General features: G+C 39.1%; 2 protein-coding genes and 1 long non-coding RNA gene across 3 annotated transcripts; 1 reads left to right on the top strand and 2 right to left on the bottom strand.

Annotated features, from left to right (window-relative positions):
- The first annotated feature begins 836 nt into the window (after nucleotides 1-836).
- On the top strand, nucleotides 837-4,752 carry LOC137942018 (uncharacterized). Its single transcript, XR_011110464.1, has 3 exons — nucleotides 837-967; nucleotides 2,437-2,919; nucleotides 4,011-4,752. It is a non-coding gene; the product is annotated as an uncharacterized lncRNA (long non-coding RNA).
- Nucleotides 4,753-5,764: 1,012 nt separating this feature from the next.
- LOC137940171 (uncharacterized) lies at nucleotides 5,765-6,367 on the bottom strand. Its single transcript, XM_068785105.1, has one exon. The coding sequence runs from the start codon at nucleotides 6,365-6,367 to the stop codon at nucleotides 5,765-5,767; it is 603 nt and encodes a 200-aa protein (XP_068641206.1).
- A 3,307-nt stretch (nucleotides 6,368-9,674) lies between these two features.
- Nucleotides 9,675-11,829, bottom strand: LOC137941664 (homeobox-leucine zipper protein ATHB-13-like). The gene is made up of 3 exons (XM_068787167.1): nucleotides 11,393-11,829; nucleotides 10,778-11,154; nucleotides 9,675-10,315 (listed from the first exon to the last, which is right to left on the bottom strand). The coding sequence occupies exons 1-3, from the start codon at nucleotides 11,514-11,516 to the stop codon at nucleotides 9,968-9,970; spliced, it is 849 nt and encodes a 282-aa protein (XP_068643268.1). The 5' UTR covers nucleotides 11,517-11,829; the 3' UTR covers nucleotides 9,675-9,967.
- Between the last annotated feature and the right edge of the window lie 2,196 nt (nucleotides 11,830-14,025).

The raw sequence follows: 14,025 nt of genomic DNA on the forward strand, positions 1-14,025 counted from the left end.
AGAAAGCAATAGTCCTAAATGAAAAAAAAGGTTTTCTTTGCACCAACTCTTGTAAACCAACTAGCATATTTGGTATTTCACCATTCATCGTTCTAGAAAATAAAAAAATTTACAAACTTTTCTTAATTTACTTAAGGTTTTTTTACCAAAATAACCATTTCAAACAACATATTTTGAAAAACAACGACGTTTTCAATTTATTTTGAAAAACATCCAACTTTGACCGGTCCACTATATATGTGTATAGTCAAAGGCGATACGTAATCTTTGATTGTTTACATGTCGCCACATCATCAGTGCAGTGAGGCTAGACGAACACACCGACTGCCATAACATGTTACCACGTCATTAAATTATAAAAAAATTGAATAATTTTTTTTAAAAATAAAAAAATCAAATACATATTTTATTACCATATATCTAAAATAATAAATTATTAAAAATTTTAATAAACAATTAAAAAATTAACTCTTACTTATTTAACACCATTTAATATCAATTAAAATATTTATTAATTAACCCTTCCACCCCTTACCCGGAAGCCCCAAGAAACTCAGCCAAGAACTCCCCGCCGCTACCTCTTCCCTGCCCGGTAACGTTTTTAGGTTTTCATGACCTGGTGACATGTCATTGTGGTCCGAAATTCCCAATCGAACATGGAGTGGGCGTGATTGAGTCAGTTGGGTCAGGTTTGCATTTGTCCACATTTCCACGTTCGATCTAATACGAGGACACGTGTGAGAGCACAAAGAACTTCCCGCTCCCCTGTTTCTTCTCTTTTATCAGACAGGGATATGGCGGGAACCCATCTTTTCAGAACTCGAGACCGTGAAAGGATCCGCAGGCGAAAACCTTGCCTCTTCCGCTGTCCGCTCGAGCTTTCCGAATAGGATTCTGAGTGGGGCGAAGAAAGAAGACGGCGACCGAGTAGAATATGGTTCACGTCGCCTCGGCGTCTACCGGAACGGTAATCTCTGCCCCGCTCTTTAATTCTTCTTTTCTTAATCTTCGAATGCGTCTTCAATGGTATTGTAAATTCTGGCGTTGAATTGGTTCCTCAGGAGATTTACGTCTCTTGACCTTCATCTTTCCAACTACTTTTTCTCTTTTAGCTTTCTGTTTCACGCATTTTGATCCTCTTTTTCTCTTCCATTTCCTTTAAATGTTGTTCTTAATCTTGATACGTCTTCAAATATATTGTAAATTGTGGCGTTATATTGGTACGGGAGTTGATTTATCCTTTGGATTTCAATTTTTTTGAAGAAAATTCTGCTCAGTTGCTATTTGTTTTCTGTTTCACGCATTTTGATCCTTGCTTTCTCTTCCCCTTTCAGTACATGTTGTTTCTTAATCTTGATATGTCTTTTCAATGATATTGTAAATTCAGGCGTTGCTTTGGTTCTTCTGTAGGTTTATGTCTAGAGATCTTCACTTTTGCAAGTATGTTTTAGCTCTCTGTTTCGGAAGTTCTTTGTTTCCTGTTTCACTGCAATTTGATCCTTGTTTCCATGTCCGATATTTCGCTCTTTTGTCTTTCTATATCGTTAATATTGTGCGTTGTCAGTTGTTTTCCATGGGTTTGGGGTTTAAGATATGACATAGAGGCTTCCTTTTCTTCTCTATCTCTTTTAAGGTATTGCCGGTGTTTGAGGGTCTATCAGACGATTCGCTGATATTTTTATTTACTTCCTCCTACTGTAGGATTGGCGATGGGCAGTGTTTAAATATTTTTATCCCTTGTGTTTTATTTGTTTGTTGTGATATTTGCTGCTACTTTCTTGTATTGCAAATGTTTATCGCTCGTCAATGCTTGTTCTTGCAACTGATTTAATGTTATATGCGGTTTTAATTCTGTTTGCAATGTTTTTCTTGTACACATTTCATGTTGTAATCACTATTATGTCATGTTCTTTAATATTGTTAAGAACTGGATTCAACTGTAGTTAGTTCCTAATGCTTGCTACTAGGGGCAGGCATTTATCCAAGGATGAGATGTGTTTTCTCCTGGTGGGCTTAATCTACCCTTTTTTTTTTTCCTTTTCTTTTTCTATTGGTTAACATGCATTGGGTGACCTATTATGGATGTTTATATCTCCAAGATGAGCACAGATAGAATGTTCAGCTCTTGCATTGGTAGACTTTTTTTTTTTTTATTGAAGGGTTCAGTGTTTTTAGCTTTTATTTCCAAATGGTAGATAAACTGATGAGTAAGTTTGATTTACTATGATAAAAAAAGGGAAACAAATTGTGAGCTCTTACTTCTAAATTCACCAGTAATGTTTTTGTTGGCACTTTCTGCCTTAACTTTGGTGGTTACGGCTGATCTGAAAATATATTGTGCATACGTAACAAAATAAAGATTATTTTCAGATGGGAAAACGATATATTGTGCATCTAGCTCTACTGTTGACATACCAAAATTGTGATTCTTCTCAGATGGGAAAACGATATATTGTGCATCTATCTCTACTGTGACATAACAAACTACTGATGCTTCTTCGATGGGAAAATGTTTAAGAAGCCTCGTAGTCCCTTTGAAAAGGAGTGACTTGATGTAGAGCTTCTTGTTGGTGGGTAAGGAATCAGGTGTAAGAGGGAGCTCTGGAGGGGTCAATAAGCTTTGAGCAGCACAAAAAATGCGGGAAGAGAACTTTTGACTCTTGACAAGAAGAAGCCTCGTCGAATCTTTGAAGGTGAGGCCCTTCTTCAGAGGATGAAGCTATATGGGCTATTGGATGAAACCTAGAACAAGCATGATTATGTCCTTGCCCTGACTGTTGAGAACATTCTGGAGCGTCTTCTGCAAACCATTGTGTTCAAGTTAGGAATGGTTAAGTCAATCCATCATGCTCGGGTGCTTATTAAGCAAAGGCATATCAAGTAATGAATAGCAGAATGCTATTGTCAATCTGTTCCATGGTAAGATGTTTTCTAAAAACTATTGCTTTTCCTCGATGAATTTTAATGTATGGATGAGATTTATCATCCTGCTTGATTCTTTCCTGTGTTCTAGATTTTCTTAATGCCATATACATTTGCATATTAATTTTAAACCAAATCTCTATGAAAGCGGCTTGTTCTGGGTAGGCCCTCGGCCCGCATAAAACATCATTCCATGTATGACTCCTGGAAAGGGTTTCACGTTGCTATTGATACCCCGACAAAGTATTGTTCAAAAGTTAAAATAAGATGTCTGTATAATAGCACAATCATTGCACTAATCTGTTTCTTTAGGACAACATTAGAAGAAATCCTTTTCTTCTGCTTGCACACCTTAGATATGTTAGTTGGCTGCTCTTTAGTTGCCTTGCAATGCCTAAAATGGGGGTGGGTTTCCATCGAGGATTGAAGTTTGCTTGTGTTTTAATCTTATCTTCTTTTTCTGGGATCTGCTAATTTTTGTTCTCGTAGAAGCTATGTGAAACTTGTGTGTGTGGTATCCTTCTAGCTGGCTTGTTCTGAATTTAATGTTCATCATTATGTGAAACTTGTGTGTGTGGAAGAGTGAAGCGAAAGCACCAGAAGGTAGCTGCAAAGAAGGCTGCTGATGGAGATGGAGGTGAGGAGGGTGAGGATTAAGCTGACGCTGCCTGAGATGGTTTTGTGTTTGGCTTTTTTCTGCCTTTTTCTTTTATATATCTCTTTAGTAAAGACTTGATACAACCCAGCGTACTTGGTTAAGGATGTTGGTTTTGCTTGTCCTTGCATCAACTTTTTGGTGAGGGATTTTTGGCATTTGCTTTGATTAGGTTTTAGCAAGATGTGTTTCGTAAGATAGGTTTTTATCTCATGGATTTTGAGTGAATAGTATATCTTCTCATGGATTCTGAGTTTAAAAATGAAAGGCGGTTTGTGTTGAATGAGGTGGAATGAAAATCTTTAGAAACAATAGAATGAGTTCCCTGGTTTGTTTGACCACAGTGGTGAATGGGATGGTTCTGTGACTTGATGACTCTAGAGTCTAGTTTATATTAAACTATTCTAACTTGGTATTATCAATCTGTGTTCAGGCCTAGTCTCCAAAGCACCGCTTGGATCATCCTCTTATGGGAGAGAAAAAACACAGGACGAGGGTTTCCTTCTCAATTAGGCGGATTATGTTGTGGGATAAAGAAGGTGATCATATTTTACGGTGATGAGAGTTAAATTTTTGAACCTTCTTTTTGTCTGTCGCCCACTCCTATTAATTGAGAATGTTACCCTCGCCCTGTTTTCTTATCCCGGTTGTTCGGACACGAGTCGCTGGATGCGATGGAAGCTTTGTTCGGTATTTTCTTATTATTTATTTCTTTAAAAAAATAGTTAGCTCTGCAGCTTCTTTCGCGATCTTGAGAGGCAAAGACGTTTCCGTAAAGGAAGAAGAAAATGCAGGTGAGTGACTCCATCTCGAGTTTTAAACATGAAGGGTGGCTCCTGGGACCATGCCCTAAGGAGGTGATTAACACAAAACTTAGTTTGCTGTTCTGTATCCAAATTCTCGATTGGATTTAAACATGAAGGGTGGCTCCTGGGACCATGCCCTCAGGAGGTGATTAACACAAAACTTAGTTTGCTGTTCTGTATCCAAATTCTCGATTGGATTTAAACATGAAGGGCTGTGATCCTTCACCCACATGTAGCATTTATAAAGATGGTTGTGGCTGAGCTACTGTTGCAGGTGACCACTCAATATTCAAGCGAAAGCCTGGAATGGAGCCCAGGAAATTAGTTTGGCAGGTATCGACTTCTTTTGAAACCTCTCCTCCGTAAGTGACAGGCTTAAACTCAGAGCGTGAGGTTTTGAACAAAGGTTTGCCTCTGCTCGCCTACTTTAAGCCTCGCAGTTGGGTCCGCGTATAGTGTTTGATGAATTTAGTCACGGAGGTGTTAAATTAATCTTTAACTTCTTGGATGAAGAAGACATTTGTGATTTGGGTCTCTTTAACTCAAATAGACGTAAGTAGATTAAACAGTTTTGTCATTAATGCTCCACACTTCAATTGGGAAGACGTCCTTCGGAAGAAAATGCAGGTGAGTGACTCAATCTCGAGTTTTGAGTTTAAGAGAATGATTCTTATTGTGATTTGTTCCTACTCGTTATTACCCTTTCCAGTCCAGGTTTTAGTTTCCAAGCGAGTTGGCCGGTCATTACTCTTTAACTCTTACAAATTGGTCTCCCAGCTTATAAAATTGATGGAAGTGTTGTGTTCCATCATGAGTGGGCTCTGATCTTTTGTTTGTCAGTCTCCCAGTCATTCTTTTGTTTCTCTTCGAGCAATTTTGGGCCTAAAGTACTGTGGGGTTAGGGCGGTGGCTGCGTTACGGGGTGAGCTCCGAACTTGTCCCCAGGAGTTGAGACCAAAGAAAAAAAGTACTAATAATACGTGTACGGATTGCCGATCCCAACCCTTCGTTTTGTTCTCCCCCTGCCACCCTCGTAGAGGCATAGAGGCATCGAGTTCTACTTGGCCAAAGGTGGCCTCGTCAAACCGAGTTAGATTAGACTCAGCGACTCGGCCGGACCTCTCGATTAATCAGACCAGAGTTCCAACGTGCTTCGTTCATCTTCACTCGTTCCTCATCTGTTCCTTCATTCCTTCGTTCACAGGGACCAAGAATCTTTAAAAGATCTTTAAGCATTCAAATTTCTCTTCTGCGCTGTATTACTAAAATTTCCCAGCAAAATGTAATTAAGAAATGGAAGAAAATCATAAAATTTTGTTTGATTCACCTGATCCCAAAATTCTTCATTTCTTGGAGGCTGAATTGACTCGTCGCAAGAGCTTCAAAATCCCTTCGGCTTATCGACTGCGTTCACCGACTCCTGCTGCTTATCCGCCATGAGAAGGCAGTAATCTGCGATCTCCCTGAACCAGGGCACGCTTCTGAGATCCACCTTGGTCCCGTCCGTCAGAGTGATGACGATATCCCCCCATTCCCCGATGAACCTCGGCACCACCTGCACTTCTTTTATCACCTTGTACGAGAAGTCGCTTCGGTCCTGGCCGGTAAGCCCCGAAATGACTGTAACCCGGAGGTTGCTGAACCTGTACCGGAGGAAGAAGGCTCGCGATACGGCGGCGAGGGTGAGCGGGAGCCAAAGCAGGGTGAAACCCAGGAGGAGATTGGCGACGAGGTCACCGTAGTGGGCACCTCCATCGAAGAAGATCCGTTCCTGGGACGGGGCTTTGTTGGGAGTACTGCTGCTTGCGGCGGTGGATATGGAGTTGTTGTTGGTGGGGGAGGAGACGCGGAGTCTAACGGAGGAGGAGAGGGGTCTCTGCTGGGTAGTGAAGAAGAAGGGTGCTGGCTTCGAGGAGGGAAATTTGAAGGTCTGTGGGGTGGAGGAAGGCGGAGAAAGCACTGGAGGGGAAGTAGAAGACGCCATGGATGCTGGAGTCTGTCTGGATGAGCCTTTTTGTTTTTAATTTGTTCCTTTTTTTCGTTTTGTTTTTCCTTTGCTTTGTCCCGATGCTTATGTGACAACTTTCTAGCGTTAGAAGCCTAATAGATGACCAAGTAAAATAACAAAAAGATAAAAACTGTACGGACATTATGACAAGAGAAGGATGCTGAATTAAAGAATATAAATAATTTATTTTTTAATATTACCCATAATATTTTAATTACATGACTTAACACTTCACTTAGTTTTTTTCTGGTATAATCATTATTACTATTTATTTATTTATTTTATTTATTATCCAAATTTACATACTATGCCCCTTTTGGGTGATTAGGGCTTCTAATAGTCGTCTCATGGGAGGGGCTGTCTCAGTAAAAGGACTTCTAATACTCGTCTCATGGGAGGGCTGTCTCGGTGCACTCTCCTTATGACATCCATAGCTTGTGGTGGATAACGCTTTTGGGATAAAGGTTCCAAGCTGCATCACCTGATTTTTGTAAAAGGTTATTATCTTTTATGTATTATTTTAATTATCTTATTTAAAAAATAATAATTTTTGGCATTTTTCACTTGGTGATTTAGAGGAAAAATAAAAAAATAAAAATGACTATAATTTGTCCAAATTTATATTGAGTTCATTTCAAATAAAATTTTCAAAATCATGAAAATGGTTATATGTTTTGTTGTAGCATTTAGAATCTATCAAGGAAAAAAAATTCAAAATGGTAATTATGTATATATCAAAGTGGTTCCGTCCAATGTCAAGAGGTTGGTCAATGCAACCTAAAAGACTAATCGGTTAAATGCGAAAAACCATCGCTCACAAGAGTGGACGAAACCACTCTGACAGTATACGCTACATATTGGGAACTTTCTCGCAATCAAGCAAAATGCAGGTGTAGACTTTTTAAATATATTTTAAATACAGTAAAATCTAATATATATAATTGCATTGGCCGATAATATACTCATCTTATCAGTTGATACACTCCTTACTAGCTGTATTTTTAGGGTAAAATGTAATACGTATAAACCGATACAAAATGAAGATAAGAAAAACACAAAATAAAGAAATACATAATATTTAACCCTAGAAAAATGACCCTCAGTAAACATAGGTGCATTCCACTCATTTTTCAATACTTTAGTGTTCTTAGGGTTAGGATCTTTGCCATCAATATCCTCTAACTAAGGGTTGGTGTACCCTAATCCATTTAATTTATTATTCCATGTGCCTCTAACTTATTTGCCATATCTTATATTTTTATTTTTTATTGTTCTTTTAATCTGGTCGATACATGATTTGTGAGGATTAATATAAATATATATATATATATATATATAATATCGAACTTTGAAGGTATTAAAGAGCCAAAAAAGTTGCAAACTGTTAATACAATTTACAATGTATATCATATGGTATAATACTATATATATATATATATATATATTTAAAAGTATTAGACAGGCTAATATGAACCGATAGATAATAAAAAATAATATTAGTGTAAACCCAACTTTAAAATATACGATTAGATTGATTTCAGAAGATCTGAAGAAGATTAAGCAAACAACCCAATCTTCATAAATTAACCCAAAAAACCTATTAGGAGTTGATGCCTCCCCACGCTCATATGGCCTTTGCTCCTTCTCTTAGACAATCCCATGTCCCATACTCATGTTACATCTTTCCAATCTGTTGCCCCTAATTTCATTAACAAATAAGAATCTCCACACATGCAAGGGGAATCCCTTATTTCTTATGTAAGCCATTACGTCATCCACTCTTCTTCTTCTTAATCTTCTCCTTTTAGTTAAATTAATCTAATGACTATTTAAATTACATAACACTAATTTAAACAACGGAAACATTCGAGCATCAGGTTCGATGACTCTGTCGAACTCGTGTTTGATAATGATAATGATAATGATAATGATTAAATTTTTTTTTTATTAACTATTTTTGGAAATAATAATGATTAAATTCTCATTGTTTTTCTTTTCCGTAGTTGGGTAGCGGACCATTAGTCTTCTATCCATGAGATACATAAAACTCAAAAATAGCATGTACAATGTGGGTCCTGCCACAAAGCCAGGCTTGGTGGAATCTCTGCCTGCCCATTTAACCTTTCTATGTGACACCCTATATGGAGGAAGTTGTTGGCTTCGAAGCCAAGAGTGGACCACGAGTGGGCCCCAAGCCCAACACCAGCCTTATGGCCCCCATATGAGGGTCCCACTTGATGAACAATGGGAATCCAAGAGTCAGTACTTCGGCAGTGTGGGTTGTTCAAGTCACATGGAATATGTACTGGAAGTGGGTCCAGTGAAATACTGTGGGACCCCCTAACGAGCAGAAGCATCTTGTGTGTCTGGATGCCTGGGAGCTGGTGCGCTCACATGCATGCCCAGTTTTCCTCGATTTTGAATCGGTGATGATACATTTTTAGAAAAACTGGCCTTCCCTACCTTTCTCTGATCTCTCCTCCTCGTTTTCTCTCTTCCAGATGGTCTGCCATGGGCATGGCTTCTTCAGGCTGTCTGCCCTGAAGAAGAATGGTTTGGATTGGTGGGGGTTTGACTGATACGGGGTTTGAGGGAGACCTGTGTCCACGATGGGGCAAGGAGTGGCTGGAATCCTTGCATCAGGGAGAAGCAGACGCCTTCTGCTTTGGAGGATAGCAGTTGATGCTGCTTGCAGTAGTTGTTTTCTCCATTGGAGCACTCAAGCTTAAAGACTAGAGAGATACTGTGGAGGGTCTTCGTCAACAGTCTGCTTTCTTGCTTTGGATGCAAATGGATGGAGGAAAAAACAGAAGGTAGTGGGTCACATGCTGGTTTTCTGGAATCCAAGGTTCTCTACATGGGACCAGAGAGACCATGAATTGTCAGCAACACTACCAAACCTGTTGGACTCCTTCTTGAGAGCGACCATTGCCAAGCTCCTTGTTGTTGCTTTCTTTCTTTTTTCCTTCTCTCCCTGTTCATCAAATGTTGAACTTGATCTTTCACCAGATCCCAGAGTGTTTCCAGTTTCTCTCTCTGGTTCAGCTGTGTTTTAAAATTTTTCTTTATGAATACCGAGTAGATTCTGCTCTCATCTTTTGAGCTTTATCACTGGTCGGTGAACTGCGACTCCCCGTGGAAGAAGAACTTTCTCTGCCAAACACCCAATCCACTTTTTTTCTTTTTTTTTTCCGAGGACATGATGATTTCACAGAAAACAATGGCAGAAGAGTAGGAAAGAGAAGAAGAAGAGATTCTTCTCTTTTTATTTCATGGCCCATGCTGGAGCTCAAACCAGCTAGCAAAAGCTAGTATATATATAACTTAAACTTCATTTCATAATCCAACCTAACAAACATCTCTCAAAACATGGGAAAGTACGGTATAATTCTAAGGACAACATAACCCCTTTATTCCTTTTCCTGCTCTCTCTCTCTCTCTCTATACACCAACCTAAGAAGGAGGTTCTTATCAACTCAAACTAATGGGACACCCAGTAATGCAATCCGATCTTCAGCTCTGTTAATCCAATGGGTCTCCGCCGATGTAACAGTGCCAGAAAAGAATTTTAATCGATCAATGAAAATTGTGGTGTTCAGACCACTGCCAGAACGCTGATTGATCTTCAATCCCACAAAACATGTTACAGAAGCTCTCATCTTGGATAGGTTGTTCTATTTTCGGACACTGAACATGATCAGACCTGGAGGAGCTTTGGAGCAGTTGAGCGACGCCAGTCGGCTTCATGGATGGAAACAGGTTTCTGCTTGTTGGGTGGGAGGGGAGGGGGCTGTCAATTGCTGGTGTTCTTGAGACGTCCAAGTTTATCTCGGAACTGTTTTCACTTCTGTTGCTGCAAGACCCTTCAGTTTCTTTGTTGAGATTGATGGGTTCGGAAGAGTCTCTGGTCTTGAGGGCTAAGATCTGCGTGATTTCAGTTTACAGAAATATTAAAACAGGCCAATCAACTGAAACTAACCCATTAAAGCCAATCAAATTTTTTCTCAGAAAACCAGAAATAAAAAAAAGTTCTGATGTTGCACATGCCAATACTTCAATTTCCCGATTTCTTTTATTGCTTATAGAAAGTTCATCTTGTCTTTAAACTATTGAATAACACATGTACTAAATCAATCAACCAAAGAAAGAAAACCATGATCTCTTGATCCAGAAGAACTAGCAAAATCAGTCTCATCATTTCAACAGATTCAAAACAGACCATTCCAAATGCTCTCCTCTCAACTCTCAAATTTTCAAGAAAATTAACTGGTAAACAAGGTTCTTCTTGACTTATTCTTGCAGAGAGAACGGGGGAGAATCGAAGAGCAATTGAGCAGTTTTGACGAAAAAAAGAGTCAAATTAAGAACTGGAAAAAGAAAATGTACCTCAGCTTGGAGCTTTTTGTTCTGAGCTTGGAGGACATCATTATCAGCCTTAACTGCTTCGAACTGCCTTTTCAATAGATCATAGTCCTTCTCCAATTGCTTGGTTTTCCATCTAGCTCTCCTGTTCTGGAACCATATAGCAATTTGCCTGGGCTGCAGACCAAGAGCTCTTGCCAACTGCATTTTCCTCTCGGGCTCTAGTTTGTTTCCCAACTCAAAATTCTTTTCCAGGGTTTTCACCTGCTCCATGTTCAGCCTCCTTTTCTTCTCCCCGGTCTGCGAGCAGTCATCGGACAAGTCATCATCTCCATTCATCTCTTCACAGCCTTCCAGGCCTGAAAAGGACATGGATCTCTTGCCCAGAAATGATGCTACACCTGTAACAGGAAATACCCATTAGAAGAAAAAGAATTTTTTTTTTTTATCGATTTTGTTCTGGGAATTGGCAATTAAGTTGCAGAAAGATGACTCTTCTGTGTCATTAATTGCTTAGACCCATGAAAGAACTTAGCCTCATATCCAACAACGGTTTCTCTCTTTTTCTTTTTCTTTTTTCTAAAAGTTTTCAAAAAGAGAAACAAAGAAACTTGCAAAGAGCACAGAGAGGAAAATGACCATGAAAATCTCGAGGTGCACAGGAGGGATGGATTGGATTGAGAGAGGAAGAAGGGTGCTCCTCTTCACGGGAAGTCTGTAACATGAAATTCGGAGTGAAGAATGCCATCCCATTGCAGCTCATAGTTCAGGCTCTCATTTCATACCACCAATCCAACAAGCTTTCCTCAAACAAGAAAAATGGTGAAAACGAAAAAAGGAGTTCTTCAAAAGCTTCGAGGTGCAGGAGGAGAGATTTAGAAGGCGAGGGAATGCAGGAGAGGGAATATATTATACGAAAATGCACAGAGGTGAGAATTGAAAAGATGGATTTTAATTGGGACAAAAATAACAAAATGGTTGTGATCAGAAAAATCTAATTTAAAACATAATTGCAACAAGAGGTTGATCTATTTCTGGATCTCTCACTTTTCTCCCCAGAGAGAAAGAGAGAGAGAGAGAGAGTTGATCATCTTCTCTTTGGTATTATCGGTTATAAGGGTATAAGTAAACTCTTTTTGCAGATGAACTTGAGGGTTATTTCTCATTTTCTATTTACTTGTGGACTTTTTATTTTTTCTTTAGAAGAATTAACCCAGTAATTGTTTAAGTCACTTTATCGCAGTGCTAACCTGTAGTATGGTATATAAGAGAGATTACATGCATGAGAGAGAAAGTGAAGCTAACCAGATCAGAAACGAGGATGATTCTATACTAGTTGTAACAGAGAGATAGGTTAAAAGAACTACAATAAAACTTAAAGTAGATTGCTTTCTAGAGTAAAAAAAGCAGATTGTTTATTAGTGAATCTGTTAATCCAGAGAATAATCTCATTTTAAAAGGTATTTGAGTAAGAAGTGAGCTTCTTAAGAAGAACAGAAAGAAAAAAAATGGTCGGTTATAACTTTACAGTCATTCTGGACAGGAGAGATTTCCTTGAGAGAAGACGACTACTGGTAATGTCATCTTATTTTTTTAGTTAGTAGTGGAATTTTTTATGTGAGAGGAAGAGAGAGAAAAGGGGCAGGAATCGAGGGATGGGTCCTATTGTTTGCAGAGCTTGCTACCTAACCCACCTACAGCTATCGTGCATCAGGTTCTTTCTCATCCATTATCCTCAGCAAGGGGCAGTGAAAACCCTTGGCCTAGCAAGCTGGGTTTTTGTCTTTGTGCCCTGTGTCCATCTCGATGCCAATGCCTCCCCTGCCACACCCAAATGGCCCTCGTCATGTCCAATCCTCTTCCTCTCTCTCTCTCTCTCTCTCTCTCTCTCTCTCTCTCTGGAGTTAACAGCAACAGCAAATACAATCCCTCTTCTTCACTGCTTTGCCCATCCAGTTTTTCACATTCAATTCAACACGTCCCAAGTACCCATTAAATAAAAAAACCAGAGAGAGAGAGAAAGAGGACAAAAGAAAAAAATTACTGGGCAGATGCACAGAGAGAGCTCTTCATTTTCTTCACCACCCCTGATTATTTAATGAGCTTGTTGGCTGTCATACTCATAAAACCCATTTCCTTAAACAGAAATCAGAATATCCTCGGAGGGTCCCATAGATCTTTAAGTACTCCCAATTTACCAAAGTTAAGGTTAATCCCCCACTCTCCTTCTTGCTTTCCCATTAAACAAAAACACTGATTGATCCTCGGACACTAACAGAAAAATAATGGCCACTCTGGCTGCAGAATTGTTAACATCTTTAAGAAATGGGATTGATTCCAACTGCTTTTACCAATCATTTTTACAGATTTGCTCTCACAAATGATAAAGAAAGAGCAGTCACAGGGTCACCCTTCAGTTTCTGAACCAGTCACCATCCCCTGTTTTCTGTATCCTTCTTGTTTGTTACCTCTACTGAAAGGACATAAAATGCTAACAGCCCCCCATGACTTCATCTCTTTTGGTTAAAGTCTCTGCACTTTTCTTTTATATATAAGTGGCATACAGAGAGGTGTCTTGTCTTCTTTCTAAAAGCTGGGGAAGTTTTGTATATCTTTCAAAAGCCTGGCTGATATTTAAACTGCTATTTTATAAAAATCTGAAGCTGTCTTCCCCTACCAGAAAGAGAGAGAGAGAGAGAGAGACTGTCAACACCTTTCCAAGATGATGGACATGATGGAAATGCACTTCTGAACTAAGCAAGTTAGTTTCTTGCAAATATAAATAGTGCTTAAATATGAAAACACAAACCCATTTTGTCAATTTTCATTGCTCAACTCAGATATTCTGTTAATGTTTTTTCTTGCATTTCATCATTTTGGTTGGACTCTAGATGCTCCATGTGGCATCAAGGTCACCCTGCTTTCTGGGCCAATCCCCATTCACATCAGAGAAGAACTGTTCTATACCTGAAAATCAGATAGCATGAAAACCAGTACAGAGGACAAAGCCCTTAATCAAAGATAACTGAACCAGATATTTCAGTGCCAATCAGTCCTTAATCAAGCAACAACAATCTTTCGAAAGAGCCCTTTATCAAGGTCTTTTGCTTTAACATGTATGGGGATGGGATGCCCTCATCAAGGTATTATGGGGTCCTTCAGGTGTCATATCCACTGATAGAGAAATCATTGTTTCACATCAATTTTTTTTTTTTTTTTTTTTTTTGTGGGGAGGGGTGGAAGGAGAATATCTAAGCTAATCATGTCCCACA

Source organism: Aristolochia californica, unplaced genomic scaffold, assembly GCF_029961685.1.
Source record: "Aristolochia californica isolate CCGP_79_NKW_82.1479 unplaced genomic scaffold, dmAriCali1.0.hap1 SCAF_9, whole genome shotgun sequence".
NCBI lineage: Eukaryota > Viridiplantae > Streptophyta > Magnoliopsida > Piperales > Aristolochiaceae > Aristolochia > Aristolochia californica.